At 32.2% G+C, this 21346-nt stretch overlaps 2 protein-coding genes across 4 annotated transcripts; both read left to right on the forward strand.

Moving 5' to 3' along the window:
• The first annotated feature begins 9120 nt into the window (after nt 1-9120).
• On the forward strand, nt 9121-12295 carry LOC114405432 (transcription factor MYB115-like). The gene is made up of 3 exons (XM_028367967.1): nt 9121-9951; nt 10348-10474; nt 11924-12295. The coding sequence occupies exons 1-3, from the start codon at nt 9179-9181 to the stop codon at nt 12158-12160; spliced, it is 1137 nt and encodes a 378-aa protein (XP_028223768.1). The 5' UTR covers nt 9121-9178; the 3' UTR covers nt 12161-12295.
• A 3453-nt stretch (nt 12296-15748) lies between these two features.
• LOC114406250 (pentatricopeptide repeat-containing protein At2g22070-like) lies at nt 15749-19490 on the forward strand. 3 transcript variants are annotated; one of them, XM_028368900.1, is made up of 2 exons: nt 15749-15955; nt 16289-19490. In XM_028368900.1, the coding sequence occupies exons 1-2, from the start codon at nt 15926-15928 to the stop codon at nt 18353-18355; spliced, it is 2097 nt and encodes a 698-aa protein (XP_028224701.1). In that variant the 5' UTR covers nt 15749-15925; the 3' UTR covers nt 18356-19490. The 3 variants fall into 3 exon arrangements, with proteins under 3 accessions (XP_028224701.1, XP_028224702.1, XP_028224703.1); XM_028368901.1 differs by lacking the exon at nt 15749-15955 and adding an exon at nt 16030-16200; XM_028368902.1 differs by lacking the exon at nt 15749-15955 and adding an exon at nt 16031-16196.
• The last annotated feature ends 1856 nt before the right edge of the window (nt 19491-21346 follow it).

The raw sequence follows: 21346 nt of genomic DNA on the forward strand, positions 1-21346 counted from the left end.
CTTTTAGAAGATTATTTGCAATGGCCAACTTTTTTTCTTCTTGATGCATTTCATTGAAAGCATCTAGTAGCTGAACATAATTATCATCATCTTCTGAATCAGAAATGGTTACCTCACTTTCAACTTTATTGTTTGCCATCAAAAACAAATTTGCTTCATCCTCTTCACTGTAAGTTGTTGATTCATCATCATCCCAAGCGATATATGTCTTCTTCTTCTTTTTGAATGAAGCCTTATTCTTTGTATCTCTTTGTTGCTTCTTTTAGGAGATGGGGCAATCTACCTTAATATGACCATTTCCACACTCAAAGCAAGTGTATCCGTTGAAAGAAGATGGTTTCTTCCTTTCTTGATATTCTTCTTAGGCTGAAAGGTTATGTTTCCATAGTTCTTTTTTTCTTAAGGAATTTTTTGAACCTTCTCACAAGCAAGTTCAGATTTTCAGCATTCGACCCTTCTGCATTGCCATCCTTAATTTCGCCACTTCATGGAAGGCTAGTCTTCAATGATAAACCTCTACTTTTCTCATCTATAGCTTTTTCTTTAGCCATTCTTGTCAAGTCCATTTAATATTCCCTTAGCTTCCTAAAAAATTTAAAATGTGACATGGTGGCAAGGTCTTTTGATTCAAAAATTGTTGTGACCTTTGGCTGCCATGTTCTTTAAGGGATTTTAGCACTTTGACATTGATCTTTTCTTCTTCAAAAATCTTTCCAAGACCCTTGAGATGGTTTACAATATGTGTAAATCTTTTATGCACATTCCTTATAGTTTCCCATTCCTTCATCCTAAAGGTTTCATATTCTTGAATAAGCAAATTCTTTCAAGCTCTTCTTACTTTTGGTGTTCCTTCATGTGCGACTAGGATTAAATCCCACATCTCTTTGGCAATTGTTCACGCGGACACCCTAAAAATCTCATCATATGTATAATGTTCATTGCCTTGGAATCATATTTACCTTTTTTAATCTCTTATTATGACCAAGATTCGTAAGGTTTCTCTACAGTCTTGTTATCAACTACATGGGTTGGAATGATAAATCCATTAGCCACTACACTCCAAATGCCTCTATTAACATACTCCATGAATATTTTCATTTGAACCTTCCAAAAATGGTAGTTTGTGCCACAAAACAATGATGGTTTGTTAATGGATGCACCTTCAGCCAATGGCAACTGATTCCTAACCATAATTTGAAACTTTTGACAAAATCTTGATTAACTTTCAAGATTCTAGCTATGATACCAATTGTTGGGTCAGGCTAAGAATCTAGAAGGGGAGTTGAATAGACTCTTTGAAAATCTTTACAAAATCGTTCTTAACACCGATTAAAAACCCTTTAAATTGATCAAATTTTTCTTAAAAGATCTTCAGAAAATAAAGACTTTTATGATGATCATTTGAAATTGATTCCACACCCAAGATGATTACAAAACATAGAGTTATAGATAATAATAGAATCACACAAAAGTTTATACTAGCTTAGTCCAATCTGGACCTACATCCAATTTGTTCTAAGTCCTCTTAAAACAACCATTATATAGAGAATACTAGTACAAACATTATGCACATACAATTCTCTAATAGAAAACAAATCTTTCTCTTGAAACCTACAAGAAAAGATCCAGAATTGAAACCCTATCAATTCTTCAACATCCCTAGTAACTTTAACCAAGAACAACATTCTAAAAAGATTAAAAGATAAGGATCGAATACACCTTAAATGTGTAACTCTTCGATCTTCATTATTTCTTCACAACTTGATCAATACATGATTGTAAAATGAGTGATTCTTTGATCAACTTCAATTTTCAGGCGTATTGCAGTGATATTCTTCTTTAAGACTCTATTGAAATGTTTTTCACAAATTTTGAATGAATGAAGAATCCTCTTAAGAAGAAAACACATAGAGGTATTTATAAATTTTGACAACTAAAATAGATATAATCGATTATAGAAATAGGTAATCGATTAATTTGTCAAAATCCCCTTTGTTTTTTAATTCCAAAAACTGGTTAATCGATTATCAAAAAGGGTAATCGATTAATTCATTTCAATATAAGAATATCAGTTCCTTCTGTGCTAACTAGATAATCGATTGTCATGTTTGGTAATCAATTATAGATTCAGACAAAGAGCTTCTCTAGTTTTCAGGAGCTGGATAATCAATTATCAAATGAGGTAGTCAATTATCCTAAATTGAAAAACCTTCCTTCTTCTAAAACTAGCTTGGGCAATTGATTACCAAGTGAGACAATCGATTAATTTGATGTTGCTAGACAAATTTCAAGTAGATGTGAGTTCTTAAGAAACTTAGAGAAAAAAAAATCTTCATTTACTTCATAACTGATCAAACTCAAGGCATGAAAAAGATAAAACAAAAAAAAAAAACTAAAACACACACATGCCTATACTAAAAACAATCAATACAAATGCCTCACATATCAAAATGTGTTAGTCATTGTAAAAATATCAAACCAAAACTAAACTAAGGCTTCATACTCTTCATGCTTTGTTCTAACACATTTTTCCAGACATTTCTACCAATACCAGTCATCCAAAAAATAAATATATTCAAAGGTATCTAATTATATTCAACAAAAACATCCTTAATCCAAATTTTCATTTTAGGATGGTTAAGCTTTCCTCCATGCTTGCAGCTTTGGCCTAAAGGGTCTACCTTGCTAAACTTCAGTTAAGGTGGGTTGATGGGTTTGGGTTTGGGTTGGTAAAAGTGGTTGGGTTTGTGTGGGTCCATCTGAGTGGGTGTTAGTGGATGGTTGAGGTTAGGTTTCTATGTGTGCAATAGTGGTTTGGGTTTGTTCATTTTCAATGATTGGGTTTCTTTAGCTGGTAAGGGGCCTAATGGGAAAGTAGTTCTATTGTGGCGAATTTGTCTAGACCTCCTACAACACCCTTTCAGTCAGTTTTCTGTTCATCATGTTTGCATTATTGCTAGATATTTCTCCAACTTCCTCCCTTCTTGATTTTTTAGGCCGACCAGACACGTTCTTGGGTGGAGGTGGTTGCATATTAGTGAATTGAGTAATGTCCAAAACCTTATCTCCATTAGTCAGGTGGATAATGTATTGGTAGCATGCTTCATAGGCCTTTTTCCTGTAAAATTTTGGGATGTAATCCCTAGGGTTTAGGTTCCTCATATTCATGAAACATATAGCATTCACACATGGTAAGCCGATAAGCATCCATTTCCTGCATGAGCATTCTTGAGTTTGCAAGTTCAATGTAAATTTGTCTCCAAATCGGGTGATGTATTTGACTCCAAACAAATGGTCCCTAACCATCCTACAAAACTCTTACATGAGCATTCTTGAGTTTGCAAGTTCATTGTAAATTTGTCTCCAAATTATATGATGTGTTTGACTTCAAACAAATGGTCCCTAGCCATCCTACAAAATTCATGCATTGCATTAGGGTAATACATATATAAACATGCATGCAATCAAGCTAAAAACAAAAATAGTACCTAAGCAGCCATTGTCAACATCATGAAGGCTGCAATCAGTTTGCAACGTCCCAAAATGTCATAACATCCAACAACGGTTATGGTCAACCACAAGGTCCCTCGTCAATCACAAGGGTCGTGGTCAATCATGAGGGGCCTCGTCATTTCACAACATCTCAAGCTTCAGTGTCAGGATTCTGATAATGGCCATGGTGGATATCACCATGACCATAGTGAACTTAATTAAGGAAACTATCTTTAAGCGTCTAATTAAAGTAATTATCTTTAGGGATCTAATCAGAATATTTATCAATAGTGCACTTAATTAAAGTAATTATCTTTAGAGATCATATTAGAATATCTATTTATAGTATGGCTAATTAAAGTAATCATCTTTAGAAATCATATCAAAATATCTATATATAGTGTATCTAATTAAAGTAATTATCTTTAGGAGTTTATAAATAAGAAGTTGGAGTTTGTACTATGAAAAAAATGGGAAATATAGTATTTAATTTATGTTTTTGAGAGCTTCGAAAGGTTTTTTAGCGTTTCTAAGGCGTGGGCAACACCTGAAGACAGATCATGATCTTCGTCCATTCCCTATAGGTATGTCTATGCTCATTTTTTCTAGGCTTTCTAGTCTTGCTTTTATCATGAGCAGCTAGTCTCCCCTAGTCCAGGGGTTATGATATAACTATCCAATTGTACTTTTTCCTTTGTTCTTAATCAAATTCCTTAATATTTTATGTTAATTAATTTTCTACTTTATTTTTATTATCAATCTTAATTTAATTGAATATACAATGATGATCATCCACATGTATTTAGTGGATTAGGTAGTGAATGTTTTATACCAAACTGCATGATTAAACTTTTTGGGTAACCTCCAATAGATTAGTTTATATTTAAGTTAGTCATCCCTACACTTCATTTTATCCTGTCTTAATTTGATACATTCATGATCATTGGAGTATCAATTTAAGTTACATGGGAATTCGGGCAAGCACAAAATATAAGACAATGGTAAAGTAGGAACTGGGGTAGTACACTCACTCCCCTTAACATGAACACTAGACCCATCGATAAGTGTAACGTGAAGATGATTGTTGAGAAATCTAAAACTAGGTATATCTATGAAACTTGTCATCATTCATAACCATTGTACACCTTTCCTTTGATTCAATGGAAATTTCAGGCTACGATACTGCATGAGTCTATGACCGTGAGTACTGTTGATTTTGTGAGGAAAAAGGAAATTGATTTCTATAGTGACCCACTTCCCCACAACCATAACATGTTACTTGTCCATCACAACCTCAACCTCAATCATTTCCATGACCTCCTGACTTCAACCACCACTACCTACTGATTGAATTGTTAGTGTAGAGCTATCAAGGGAATCACCCTCTAAAGTGCAACGGGAGCCTTGAAAAGAGGACCGCATAACACAAAAGAAAACATTAGTAAGACTATCCATATGTTGACTAGATAATATCTAAGAGTGAACCACCTTAAACTTTGAATCATGACTAGAAAGTCAGCTTAGAGCTATAAGCTTCTTCTATTGGATCACCATCTCCTCTATAGATTTGCAAGCAAGGAGAGAAGTCAATTCTTCAGTGTACTTCTTGAACTCTAATTAATCCATCAATTTTTGCTTATTTTGTTTAGGACAAAAAATTTCTTGCTAAAAAGCCTAAGTCCGATTCAAATTATCAAATTTTCCATATATGACTTTAAAAAAAAAAACATCTCATAATTCCTTCATTGTTTAATGTTTTACAACGGGTAATGACAGACTCTAAGTCCATCGATCAACAAAATTGACGAGCAAGGCTAAGATCCATTTATCCTTCGTATCCACATCACTACTTTTGACCCATTTTGATGCAATCCTACCCCCCAAAGGCATTGGATAGAAGACTCCAAGAAGATTGGGCTAGAGATGCAGGAGAAGGCCCTAGGGTTCTCATGAGCCTTAGGGTAGATTTTGGGCTCATGGGTTCAGTATGAGCCCCCTTATCTTTGTACATATTAGATTAATGTTTCATTATTTTTGGATCTTGTATTTAGGGCTCCATAGCGTAAGGAGGGTACCCTAGTAATGTAGGATTTTTCAGCCTTTGTATTTTAGGACACCTAGACTAGTTTTTGTATTAGGGGTATTTTTGTAATTTCATGTGCATTAAGTGCATTATTTGATGTGTGTGTGTTGGGAGATAAATTTAATTGAATTGTAAGAAGCCCAATCCAATTAAATTTTGGATCATCTTAAGGGGGAGGTGAGCATTTGCTTGCTACACCCCATTGTCACATCATATAGTCACACTTTGTGCATATTCTTCATGCTTTACATGCCTCATGACACCTAAGCACACTTAGTGGAGAATCTTGGACTTGATCTTGGATTAATGGGCTGAACCATAACCAAAATTCACTAATCATAATTAGTGAAATTTTGACTCCAAATTTGGTTCCACCAATTCAAATTTAAATTCAAGTGAAATTTGAATAGAAATTCAAATTTCCGTCCAATTTTGTGTAACACTTAGGCTACAAATAGAGGCCTTATGTGTGTATTTTTTCAACTTTGATCATTTGAGAATTATACTTTAAAGTTCAGAGCTCATTTGAGGCATAAAATTTCATGCTCTTTCTCTCCTTCTCCCTCCACTCATCTTCTCCTACCTTCAAGCTCTTCCATGGCTTCCTATGGTGGTGAGCTTGTTCTTGACTCATCTTCTCCTTGAAGTGGCATCTCCAATCATCTTTCCCCCTTCTCCATTCCATTGCCATTGATCTTCAAGAAGTAAAGGACTTCACTGATGAAGAAGATCCAAGGCCTACAAGCTCCACATGGAGCTACATCACTTGCTCACACTATAACACCTCGAAACACCCCCAAAACATCATGAATAGACACGAAACCAACTGGCCTTTACTTACACCTCAAAAATGTGATACTCTATCCCAAAAATGCAAGTCATTTGCTGCAAAAATTGATGTCCAAGGTTGCACACGAAAAAAGCCCAAAAATATGGGTTGGGTCATTTTCATTATGTAGCTACCCTCACATTTATAATACTAGGTTAAGCATATAGAAGCATTTGCACCAAGCCCATATACATACTAAAACTTTTTTATTCTAAACAACTCTAGCAATAATCAACAATAAGATAAATACAATTATAAAGTTATATTTTCTTTATTATGAAATAAAAAATCATTATTTTCTTTCTTTGTTGAAATTAAATTCTTAAATAAAATGTAAAGTTTGATAAACTAACATAAGTGTGACGGTTAACCATTTATGTGTATAATATATTATATTAAAAGCTTAGTAAATATGTATTGTGGGTGTAAAAAAACTTATCATCAAATAATAAAAAAAATTAATATAACTAATAAGGTAATTATTATAAAAGTCAACAAATTTATCATATATAATTATGTGTGATTGAATGACATTGTAAAAATTTGTGCATGTATTATTTATTATTATATTAAATGTATCTTCACATTTAAAACTCTAGCATTTAATTCATTAATTAATTTTAATATTTAAAGACTTCACAATAAATACTCATAAAAAATACTTTCACCATAAATACTTTAATTAAATTAAAAGAGAGACATTAAATAAGTCAAGGATTATTGAATTTTTCAAGGGACAGTTACTGTTTTTCCTAATTATTTCTTTATTTTTAATTTTCAAACATGATGCTAAAAGAGACAAATGATATTGTTACATGCTTGACTCAAAATTAATTATGATGCCCTCAAGTTTTTTTGTTGGCATATACATGGTTAGTTGCACTTTTTTTTACCCTGGTTAGTTACACTGTTACTAAAGTCATGATGAAACTTTGTATCTCACCATATACATTTTTGTTTTTTTTTTCTTAAAAGGTCTCCTAACTTTCCATAAAAAGTTTTTTTTCTCAATTTAAAATATTAAAAAAGAGAAAAGTACACATTATATTGCACATCTATTTAATTTGATTCAAGTCATATAAAATCACTATTAACAAAACTCTTTCTTGCACGTATAAAGATTCAAACTCAAAATTCTTGATTAAAATTACTCTATATTAGCTCATTTATAAATTTACTTGTTCAATGATTAATAATTACAATCATAAAAAATATATGAAACTTAATATTTTGAAGAAAAATAAAATCCTCAAATACTCCTATAAGAATATTGAGTGAAAATTAAACAATAACTTCTATTACACAACAATAAGAAAAAATAATATAATGTAATTTTTTGTTTCTCATAACAAAGTTAATGAACATAGTCTTTCAATTAAAATCACTTAAATAGAAAATAAAACTACATTGTCTTTCCTTCTTGTCCTTATATAGGTGGATTGATATTTATTAGATAAATAATGATAAAAGTATATGAAATATTTTTAATGCTATACTCATATTACTAGTACTCCATAATGCATTTTTTTTCACACATTTTTATTATTAAATAATATCTATGTTGATCTTATCAAATCATGTAGGACTATCATTGCTATTCATTAATTTTCATTCTTTTAGATTTAATAAAATTCATATAAATTTTATCCAATTATAAGAAAATTCTATTTTTAACTATATATATATATATATATATATATATATATATATATATATACCCACTTTAATAACTTTTACTTATCAAACTACAATTACAGTTCTTTAGTACCAAAACCAGGCCATTTTTTCTATCTATTCCCTGAAAATTTTAAAATTTTAGAGCCATTCCAATTATGAATTGTCCTAATTAGATCCAATTGTCCAAAAATCATCCTTAAAATACAAGACTTTGTAATAAGCTTACCATAACTCCTTTCTTTTTAAAAAAAAATTATTTACTATAGAAAAGACAATGTACTAGCAAAAATATGATTTGTAGACATTCAATTTTATTTTATATATTGAGAAAGAGACACAAAGAAGAAAAAATGTAAACATAATATGTGATTTACTAAATTACATAATCCTAGAGCATTGTGTTTATATGATCTTAAACCAATTTTTACACAACTTATAACTAAAATTTTCAATTTATGAAATTTAAAAAAAAAACTCAATTATGTGTCACATGAAAATTAATGGGAATAAGGGGTATCCTACCATGTAATAATTCATTTAATATAAATAAGTTTATGAATCATTCATTACTTGTTAAAAAAAATGAAAAACAAAACTCTGCTTTCTTACTAAAAAGTAATTTGGATAAGGGTTATCCTAGCATGTAATAACGCATATAATATAAATGAGTTTATGAATCATTTATTACTCTTTAAAAAAAATTAAAAAGAAATGGAAAAGAAAGCTCGCTTTCTTACTAAAAAGTAATTGGAATAAGGGTTATCCTATTATGTAATAATGCATTTCATATGAATGAGTTTATGAATCATTCATTACTCATAGAAAAAAAATAAAAGAAATAGAAAATAAAACTTCACTTTCTTACTGTAGCAAAAAGTAGAATCTCAAGAGTCGCACTAACTATGAATCCAAATCATAGAAAACTTATAATTCAAGGGCTATTTTTGACATTTGCTCTCACTCTGTTTGTCATTTTCTTGGTCCACTATAGCTTATAACAATAAGAACCCCCTCTTCCCTACATCACTTACAACAATTTCACTCTTTCGCTCTCTCATTTTTTTCATATCTCACACAATTGTTGTAAGCTTTTCAGCATGGATTTTGGTTCAAGCTTTCAAAGGCCACAATACCTTTCAAGCCTTTTCCCTAGAAATTCCTGCTTGATGCCACAAACTCAAGCAATGTTTCCATCCCAAAACTCTATTCATGTTCCACTGTCACCACCACTACCCGCCATGTTTCATCCTAACAACACTTTTCACCATTTTCAAGATCCCATCATGAATGGGCCTACTCACAACCCTCCCTTTGCAATGAATGGCCCTTTCAACCCCATCACCACCCCAATGTATGGGATACCAACCCCTGCTTTGGGTGATGGGTCTTCCTTGAGTGGCTTTGTTAACGTTCACCATCACCACCCTGTAACTTTAGCACCAAACAACAACAAAATGGAGGGGTTAGTATCCCATAACCCTTCCTTTATTATGAATGGTCCCTCCAACTCGATCACCACCCCAATGTATGGGATACCAACCCCTTCTTTGGGTGATGGGTCTTCCCTAGGTGGCTTTGTTAACATTCACCATCACCACCATGTAACGTTAGACCCAAATAACAACAAAATGGAGGCTTTATATGGTCATCACAAAGGCAAACACATATTGGATTTTTCACAGAACGCCATGATGCATCCATATGAAGCTTCTTCTTCCAAGTCACCATTGCCTTTTTCTCTCTCTAATGTGTACGAATGGGGGATAAGTGAATATCACCAGGACATTGATTGGAAGGTAAAGATGACAAATGATTCCAACATTGCTAATGATAAAATAATCAAAGGGCAGTGGACTTCAGAAGAAGACAGGTATATGCATATATGATACACCTAATTATGCACAAAATTTCCTATTCTCTATTTTCTAAATTTCTTTGATTTTTCTCTTTTTTATTATGAAAAATCAATAAAATAGTGACCATAATTAATAATGAGAATTGTGTGTGTGTGTGTGTGTGCGTGTGGGTGTGTGCGGGTGTCGGTGTGGTGGATGTGTGTGATTTTTTATCTCTAATTTTATTTTATTTTTTTATGTTTCTTAATAATAATAAAAAGAAAAATAAATTTAGTTGTGTGATTAAATTTTATATGATTTGTTTGATTTTAATTCATTGAAAAGTTTTTCCTTTATTCACTTCATTGCAATATTTATTAGTTCTGAAAAACTCATAATTTTTTAATTAAATTGAATTTATGGGTTTGCAGTGCACTTTTGGAACTCGTAAATCAATTTGGGCCGAAGAAATGGTCGCAAATTGCAAAGTTATTGCATGGTAGGATTGGTAAACAGTGCAGAGAAAGATGGTACAACCATCTTCAACCAAACATTAAGGTTTTCTCTTTTCTATTTATCACATAAACATACTTACATTTTTTTTGGGTCAATCATATATGATATTAAAGTTTAAACTTTTATAAACAATTAGCTCATATATTTGTGTAGTAAACTAAAGATAAACATGCAATTACTTAATAGTAATTCGTCTCAAAAATTAATAAAAAATACACTCAATTAAATTTTCATTTTTTCAATTTATGACTAAAAATATATTTTTAAGAAAAATCATTAAAAAATCATTTAAGAACACTTTCATAACATTCCAATTCATTTTTGACAAATTTTTCGAAGCTGATATTTTAGTCTGTTTTTGAAAAAAAATATCAAACAAAAATATTGTTATTTAATATTTGTCTCTTTTTCTCACAAATGTGAGTAAAATGTTATAGAGTTAGTTAAATTTTTAACGTATTTTTTATTCAAAGCAACATATATTCTAAATAAAAAATTAATTAACTATAATATTAAAGACAAGTTTTGGAATTATTTTATATGATTGAAAAATGATATTAAGCTACTTTTACTATATATAATTGCAATTTATTTAAACTTAAATATATTTTGTGCGAAATAAGATGTATAAACATGCAATTAATTAATTCTATTTAATCAATATATGTTTTAGCCATAATCTTTTTAGAATATTTATGATAGACATTTAATATTTTTTTTACATTTGATTGTTTTTGTAACATGTAACATCTTAACAATATTTTATTCTTATTATTACACGTTTATTGAAATACATGAATTTAAATAAGTCAATTTTTGTCCATTTATATTTAATATTTTTAATTAATTTTTGGATTTTCATGTTATTTGTGTAAAGTATCTATCAGCTTTGTCAATGACTAATTTTCGTTGAGAAATTTTATTGGTCATTTTTTCTTCTAAATACCTTTACTATTTGATATAATTAAATATTATTTTTTATATAAGATTTTAATTTAATTTATTTGTGACTTCTAGCTTGATATTTACTCCTATACTTTAGTAAAAAAAAATTAAGTACTAGTGTAAAATTATTTTATAAAAATAGTTTTTATGATTTTTTATGATATTTTTATATAAAAAATTGTTTAAATATTTCATTCTTTTTCTAACACGTCCTCTTAATCTTTCACTTGGTTTTCAAAATTTGCATCTAATGTTTTGTTTTCTAGATGACCTTTAAGTCAAAATATGTGAATTTCCTAGTCAATTTATGACGGGATCCTTTTTTAGAGAAAAATTTATGATGATCTCTAAAACACACTAATTGGTGCTTTTGTTTCAATATAGCTTTTATTCATATGTAACATAATTTCATTATACATTTCATCACCTAACCCTTGCATTCAAGAAAAGCCAAAATGATCACATCTCTCATACTTATGTGAATTATCCTTTATGAAATTTCAAGTATATAACCACACATTTTGTGTCTATTAACTAATTCTATAGAAGGGCCCATGGAGCGTGGAGGAAGACCAAATCTTAATCGAAGCCCATAAGATATATGGGAACAAGTGGACCAAGATTGGAGAGAGGTTGCCTGGTAGGACTGAGAACACCATCAAGAATCGTTGGAATGGCACCAAGCGGCGCCAGAATTTCAAGAAGCATAACAAGAACAACCAAACCCCTTATGAAGGCTCCATGCTCCATGCCTACATTAAAAAGGTCACTGCTACTAAGTAAGCTGCAAAAGGGCTAAAGAAATCCATAAGTCTGAAGAATAAGAAGGTGTTGAGATGTTTTCATGGTTGGACAATAGTTATGCTATAATTTAGGTAGAAATGTCATTATGTTATATCATATATCCTTTTATGTTTTTCTTTGTGTGTTTGTTATGTTATTTCGATTTTAGTTTTTTAAGTTTTATAGTGTATCCAAGTTTCGACTATTTCAATAACATATAAATGAAGGAAGTTTGTATCCAACTTTTGGTGGGCATCTTTAAATTTTCTATAGCATATTCCCTTGGGGTGGGGGGGGGGGGGGGTGTTAAAATTTATGAGTAGATAATAAATTTCACTCTATTGACTTGGTTTTTATGAGTTACATTGTGACTTTGTAAGTACATAATGACTAAATGCACTCAAAAGAGATCAAATTGTGACAATATTTTACTAATAGAATTAATGATTTCAATACTAATATGATATTTTGTTTTATATAAAAAGAAAGTATTGTATTAGCATGAAAAAACATAAACAAAATCAAGATAGGGATAAAAAGACAACTTAAAAAAATCATGAATGGTTTAATTTAATAAACAAAGTAAGCTAAAAACTAATTAATGTGTTTTGCATTTAATAATTAATTTATATATAATAATAAATCTAATTATATGATATGAGTTGGATCGACTTGAGTCGCGTTAAAAAATAGAACCTGTTAGTCTATTACCCAATCATATATGATCGAGTCTTAATTGTCTCGGGTTGGGTCACGAATTGACCCATACCCATGAACACCCTTAGTCTTGTCATAGTTTATACCATGAACTTTCTTGAAACCTTCTATCACTAGCCACGCCTTAAAGGTACTCACCTTACCATCCATGTCAATCTTATTCTTGAAGACCCATTTACACCTTATTACCCCTTTAGGTGGATCAACCAAGGTCCAAACCTGGTTAGTGTACATGGACTCCATCTCAGATCCTATGGCCTTATGCCATTTCTCATATTTGGGCCCAATAATGGCCTCTTGGTATGTCACAGGCTCATCTTGATCCGTGAGCAGCACATCACCTTCTAGGATGAGCATAAGTCAATAACTCTCAAGTTAGTGACAAGACTTATTCGATCTATGTAGCTCTTGTGCTACTTGAATTGAAAATTGGTCCACAATGATTTGTGGTGTCGATTCTTATTCCATTACAAGTGGATCAATACGTCACTTGGATTTCTCTAAGATCTGGATTGATACCACTAGCTCTATTGGAGATGTATTCCTCCTCAAGGAATACTTCAGTCCTAGCAACAAACACTTTGTCCTTGAAGGTGTTGAAGAAATAATATCATTTAGTTTCCTTAAGGTATCCCACAAAGACACATTAGTCTGATTTGGGTTTTAGTTTGTTTTAAATCATATGTTTCACAGAAACATGACAACCTCATGTACTTATAAAAGATGTACTAGGCCTTCAGCCCATCTATATCTCACATGGTGTCTTTTCAACCACCTTAGACAAAGCACGATTAAGTGTGAAAGCAATGTAAGTAAAGCATGTCCCCAGAAAGAGTGAGGTTTGAATGACTCATCATAGATTGTATCATGTCTAACGAGGTTTGATAACTCCTCTCAAACACATTTTTCCATTACATTGTTCTGGGTGGAATGAGTTGAGATAAAATCTCACACTCCCTCGTATAGTTATCAAACTCATGGCTTAAGTATTCACCACCATGATCTAATCATATGGCCTTAATCTTGCCTAGTTGGTTCTCTACCTATTTTTTTGAACTCAGTGAACTTTTCAAAGATTTCTTGCTTGTGTTTCATGAGATACACAAAGTCATATCTATAGAATGAAGTGACAAAGATAACACAAGAAGGGGGTTGAATTGTATTTTCACAAACTTAGAATCCTTTTTTGTAAAATTTGGTGATTTTGAGTTAGTTCAGAAAATATTAGTTTAGATTGAAGAACTATTATAAGCTTAAACTGTAAATACAATAGATTTTGGAAAATATATTTTTAGTAGCTCAGAACCAAGTTTCAATATGCTTGTTTAATTGAAAAGGTTTAGATGAAAACACTTTATTGTTCAAAACCCAATTATTTGATGTGGATGCAAAAACAACACAGTAAAAAGGAGAAAGGGAAAAGAAAATGCACAAAATATTTTTGTATTAGAACTTTTACACTGGATTTTTACAACCTGCCAATAACTAGACTAGCAACACACTAGATTTTCACCTTGCCAACCACTTGCGGGACTTTTACAACAAAGTTATGTGTATCATTGCACAGAGACAAAATCTCTTTTATACATGGGATTTTCTCTAAGGAAATAAGCAAATATCACTTCTATTTAGTATAGATTACAACTTAAAACAAAAATGCAGAAGTGGGTCTCTCTCTCACTAAGAGGTGTTGAAGCAGCAAAGGCAGATTTCTCACACAAAGATGCAACTTGAGTTTTCTCTCTCTAGGTAGCTTCAATAGTCTTCACAAAGCTCCCTTCAACTTGAGTTTACATTCTCAAAGTCATTTCCTTCATCATTATGATTTTGACTTTGACACAACTTCATTCTAATGTGGTCAACTCTCATAGCCTTTGATATCTCTTCTTAGTAAGGCCTTGTTGTTATCTTTGCACTAGGTTAAGGTTTAGTACTCAAAGGGAAGCACCAATTTTCATCATGTAGATGGACTTCATTCAATTCTTCAGAGGCTTTACTCTTGACAACTTGTCTAAGACACCCTTTCTGAGCTTATTTTGAACTCATCAAAATGTTTGCTCATCTGTGCTTTTGATGCACATGTATCACTGAAACACTTAGCAGATTTATTACTCATCACACACATTCCATCATCCTTACAATTCACATAGTTAATGGTTTGTCATAATTAAAACAAGAAATATGAATTCAACATTAAAGGCATCAGTAAAATGTGACAAAGGAAAATCGCCTCTAGCAGGCCAATTCAGGGGTCCACATACATTACTATATATTAGTTCCAAAATATCACTAGTCATCTCACCTTGACCGGTGAATGGGATACTCCCTCCATTCCTAATTATAAAAGTCTTTTAACTAATTCGTGTCCCTTAAGAAAAGTAGTCATTGCATTAAATTTGTCGATTATTTATATTATCATTCAAAAATTACCTTTTTATTCTCTCTTTATTCACTTACTTGTTTCTCATTAATATTTGGAGCGAAAATAATTGAGTAAGATATGTAGGGAAAAAATAATTAATGCATCTATAAATTAGACATGGTCTTATAAAAACACAAACAAAGTTTTGAAAAAGATTTTACAATTAAAGGGACTGAGGGAGTATTTGTCATCTTTTTCAACAAACATGATTCGCACACCTCAAAAGATTCATGATCAAACGAATCCAAGAGCCCATCTTCATGGAACTTCGAAGGATTCAAACCATTTGGTTTAAATCTTTTTGCATTTATGTTAAAGACAAACATTTTCACATCTAGATCATAGTGGAAGGGACTAATCTCTCACAACATAATTAATTAAGGTTTGAATTGTCATTGAAAAAGGTGTTCATATTTAGTACTCATTATGTCTCAAACAAAACTATTCCTCACGGAGAAGATATGTTGGAAAACAAAAAAGAAAAGGAAAAAGGAAAAAAAAATAACATATTAGATCATAAATATAAAGTTGCGCGAAATCAGAATTTCAATAGAAGGCACACAAATGAACAGTGATGTTCTTTAAGTGTTCAAAACGTTCCACACGCTCACCCAACATGTGACAAAATGCATGAAACCAGCCGAATGTGTTCAAGGGTAATTGACATCATTTGATAGCAATAAATTTTTATTATTATACATATCCTAATCAAAATAATTTTACATGACATCGTCCCTGTTAAAACTTAGCACCTGAAACTATAGGCCCTCTTAATTATTACAAATGGAAAGGTATAAAATCATGACAGAGAAATGCAAAAGTGCTTAATTTTTTAGTTCTAGAGTTTGATTCTCATAATAACTCTTTTTCTGGGGGATTAGCTTACAACTTTAGTATGTATGTATGTATATCTATTTGCACTTCATTTATTCAATTTTTCTTTTCTGTGTTCACATAATTTTTCTCTGATTTGGCATTTTAACTTTCAGAATCTTTTTGGATCTGGCCACAAACTAAGTGACACCAAAACAGTGGCTCACCTTATCCAAACCTATGCACGAACCAAAGAGTTAAACAAAGGAAAGCAGTTGCATGCTATGCTGATTCGAGGAGGGTGTTTGCCAAACACCTTTCTGAGCAATCACTTCCTCAATTTGTATTCCAAATGTGGAGAGCTTGATTACACCATCAAACTGTTTGACAAAATGTCACAGAGAAACATGGTTTCTTGGACATCCATTATTACTGGGTTTGCTCATAATTCGAGGTTTCAAGAGGCTTTGAGTTCATTTTGTCAAATGAGGATTGAAGGAGAAATAGCCACACAATTTGCACTTTCAAGTGTGCTTCAAGCTTGTACCTCACTTGGGGCAATTCAGTTTGGTACGCAGGTGCATTGCCTTGTTGTCAAATGTGGGTTTGGCTGTGAACTGTTTGTGGGTAGTAATTTGACTGATATGTATTCAAAGTGCGGGGAGTTGTCTGATGCATGTAAAGCTTTTGAGGAAATGCCTTGTAAGGATGCAGTGTTGTGGACGTCAATGATTGATGGCTTTGTGAAAAATGGAGATTTTAAGAAAGCTTTAACGGCTTATATGAAAATGGTCACTGATGATGTTTTTATTGATCAGCATGTGCTTTGTAGTACTTTGAGTGCTTGCAGTGCACTTAAAGCTTCTAGTTTTGGGAAGTCCCTTCATGCAACCATTTTGAAGCTTGGATTCGAATATGAGACTTTCATAGGAAATGCCTTGACAGATATGTATTCAAAGTCTGGAGATATGGTAAGTGCTTCAAATGTCTTCCAAATCCATTCTGATTGTATAAGTATAGTGTCTTTGACTGCTATTATTGATGGTTATGTTGAGATGGATCAAATTGAGAAGGCTTTAAGCACTTTTGTTGACTTGCGGAGGAGGGGAATTGAACCTAATGAATTTACATTCACTAGCTTGATCAAGGCTTGTGCTAACCAAGCAAAGCTAGAACATGGGAGCCAGCTCCATGGTCAAGTTGTCAAATTCAACTTTAAAAGAGACCCTTTTGTTTCTTCAACACTAGTTGATATGTATGGAAAGTGTGGGTTGTTTGACCACTCAATCCAATTGTTTGATGAGATTGAAAATCCTGATGAAATAGCATGGAATACACTAGTGGGAGTTTTTTCTCAGCATGGTTTAGGAAGAAATGCCATTGAAACTTTTAATGGGATGATCCACAGGGGACTGAAACCAAATGCAGTAACATTTGTTAACCTTTTAAAAGGATGTAGTCATGCAGGAATGGTTGAGGACGGGTTAAACTACTTTAGTTCCATGGAGAAGATTTATGGGGTAGTCCCTAAAGAAGAGCATTACAGTTGTGTTATTGATTTGCTAGGTAGAGCTGGAAAGCTTAAAGAAGCAGAAGACTTTATAAACAACATGCCTTTTGAACCAAATGTTTTTGGCTGGTGTTCTTTCCTTGGTGCTTGTAAAATTCATGGGGACATGGAAAGGGCCAAATTTGCAGCAGACAAATTGATGAAGCTTGAACCTGAAAATAGTGGGGCTCATGTTTTGCTTTCAAATATTTACGCAAAAGAAAAACAATGGGAAGATGTACAAAGTTTGAGAAAGATGATAAAAGATGGCAACATGAATAAGTTGCCAGGTTATAGTTGGGTTGATATTAGAAATAAAACCCATGTGTTTGGGGTTGAAGACTGGTCTCATCCTCAAAAGAAAGAAATTTATGAAAAGCTTGATAATCTTCTTGATCAGATAAAGCGAATCGGTTATGTTCCTCAAACAGAATCAGTTCTGATTGACATGGATGACAATTTGAAGGAGAAGCTTCTTCATTATCACAGCGAGAGGATTGCCGTGGCATTTTCATTACTAACCTGCCCAACTGGTATGCCGATCATTGTCAAAAAAAATTTAAGAGTTTGCTCTGATTGTCATTCTGCATTAAAATTTATTTCTAAGGTTACAGAGAGAAACATCATAGTCAGAGATATCAGCAGGTTTCATCATTTCTCCAATGGTTCGTGTTCCTGTGGAGATTACTGGTAATGCTCAAAAGCTTGAAAGTTTTGGAAAAGATATGATGCTTCATGCTAGAAAACCATATTGAAGGAAATTCCAAGGACATTAATTTTCACAATTGTTTGCCTCACCATTCAAAACAAGTGGTATGTCCATGCTGCATTAACTTAATTATTAACAAGGGTGAGTCTTCAAGTTTTCATGGTATCTATGTCATGCGAAATTCTTAAGGATGAGATTTGTTGAAATTCATTTTTCCTTGGATGCCTGACTGCATTTGGATTTTTGTCTTATTATGTCTCACATGGGTATCAATAAGGCTCTCAACAGATAAAGACCCCAGAAAAGAGTGTGGCAAGGACGTTGGATTGGCTTCAGTTTCAAAGGTTACTGAAGTGTTGATGTTTCAGCCACACGGTACCAAAGAAAAGTGCAAGGGTTGAGTTGGAACAAGGGAGCCTTTTACAGAAACTTAGTGTTGTTTTGTAGTGTTAAAAAAAGTGGTAAGCAAGCTGGAATTTTATGGGGAGTTTGTGATTTTGAAGTATATTTTCCACATTGTTGGGTTTACGTTTTATTTGCAGACACTTACCAGTTACCACAGCCTCTCCTGTTATGGCACAACTCAACCAAAACTACATTAATTTTGCTCTTCCATTCACACACTGTTCCTGATTCAATTACATCACCCTCTTCTGGATTAACAAGGTTAATAAACCCCATCAGCTATTGTTTCTCTTCTGATAGAGTGATAGTGAGTGAATTTTATTTTACTTATTAGGGAGTGGCAGTGGGAAGCTGAGCTCAAATATTATAACATGATGCCAAAACTCAAAATCATATTAAGTGATGTATCTTAGGTGACTGGAAAAAAGAGTGCCCGTGATTATTTTTCATGTGATTCTCTTAGTCTTAAAATCACATGGATTTGGGCTTAATAGAACCTAACTATATGAGCAGGATGTCTTAGCCTATGAGGCTTTGGTTGAGTAGCAACGCTTCCCATAGAAATAATTTCATTGAAAGATAGTGTGCCAGGTTATATATATGAGTAGCAACGCTTCCTCTTGTTAGCTGTTGCCCAAATTTGGATACTTATATATATGAAGCAATAGTGTGCCAGGTTATAATAATTTAAATACTATGGACCGTATTTTATTCATTCTGATGTTTTTGCTTCTGTATAGTTACAGGTTGCAAAAAGGAAAATTTCTTTGTAATTGTTAAAGTTTTAGGGTTTAGAAAAGAATGCACGTATCAGATAATAAATCCATTAGATAAAAAGCTTATTCAATTGTTGCATTGTAAATTTTATTCAACTGCTATGTTGGATCATGGATGAGTGAACGAACTGGAAAAGATGAAAGTTACAAATCAATACATTAGAAAGAAAGATGTGATAACACCTATGGTCACAAAGATGGTTGAAACTCATCTTAAGTGATTTGTATGAGTGGAGAAATTTTTTAGAAACTGCAATAAGGAGAGTAAATCAAACAGAGGATACATCAAAAGTAGAAAGAGACCCAACAAAAATTGTAAGAGAAATCATTAACAAGGATTTTGAGGTCAACGGTTTTTTTTTTTAGGGAATGAGGCCAATGGTTTTATTATAAACATAATTTTGCCATAGAGCATTATAGGATCTTTTTATCTATGTAGTCAACCCACCTAATTGGAAAAGGTTGGATTGTTTTTTTATGATAATTAAAAAATAATAATGGATTCTAAAACAAAAGAACAGGTGAAGCAGTTAAGGTGGACCCTTCAATGGATTAGAGTCCAGAACATTCAGCAAACTCATTCTTAGATATATTTGTTATGGTGTTAAAAAAATCAGAACATTATAAGTATTTTAAGACATGTGAGAGTTTCTCTTCCACTCTCACATGATTTATGTCTATCATGTTTTCCAAGTGTCCTAAGATCTTATCACTACTCGTATTATGTGGTTTTTGATTGATATTAGTTCTAGTTTATCTGTTTTGTATGTCTGATTGATGCATACATGTGATTTTGCTAAACGCAAACTGCCAAAGTGGCAACACTTAATATTTTTCATAAAATCAAGAAACGGTTAAACTGCCAAATCAAGGACTGGCATATCTAATATTATGTGATAATATTCCATTCAACTACACTAATGCTCAGCAATCATCGTATCATTTGTCACAAACAAATGGTTGATCTGAATGATATTAGATTGAATCTTTTTAAATACAATTTTCAAATTTTATGGATAAAAAAATAATTAAAAAAATACCACACCACTAAAGATAAATAATTAGATTTTTTAATAGAGATTAATCATCAGTAAAATTAATGAGTATTTCACACCAATCTTATGGATATTGGAAAAAAATAATCATCGCCTAGTTGATTCTAATAACATGATCTTCGAGATAATAATATTTATATTAATATTCTAATTAAATTAATTCAGTAACCATGTCCTAAGCCACTTTGTTTGTACCTATATAAAATAAAATGCCTTAGGCAATATTTGATGCGTGTAGGAAATATCAAGAATATAAAAGACATTCGAGGAAACAATAAAGCTTATATCCAAGAAAGCAAGCACAATATTTAATCACATTAGGTATTTCCTTTTTGTGAAATCAGCTGTTGATGCTTTTTTTATTTCCCTATGGCACTGACGTACAGCCACATTTAAGAGCATCCATTGGTGTAAGTTGGTATATAGTTTCAACTTTGAAGGATCTCAACCAACGATCTCCTTTTTGCCTCAATTTTTCAAGAAAAAACATACATTATAACAAAAAGCCCCCACAAGGCAGGTACAAATTGAAAGAATCAAATTAAAACCAAGGGAAAGTGGACTGCACATCAACCCTTTGACCTGGTCAATTTTTTCTATGAAGGTAGAGAATGGCTATGAGCCTAGCTATTCGAGTGTACTTAATCTATTTTATCATTTTTTTATTGTCAGATATGTTTTCGATTGAAGTTGGATGAAGAATTATGTGGGCCATGAATCAAGAAGATGCATGGTTGATG

This window comes from Glycine soja, chromosome 3 (assembly GCF_004193775.1).
Source record: "Glycine soja cultivar W05 chromosome 3, ASM419377v2, whole genome shotgun sequence".
In the NCBI taxonomy this organism is placed as follows: Eukaryota; Viridiplantae; Streptophyta; class Magnoliopsida; order Fabales; family Fabaceae; genus Glycine; species Glycine soja.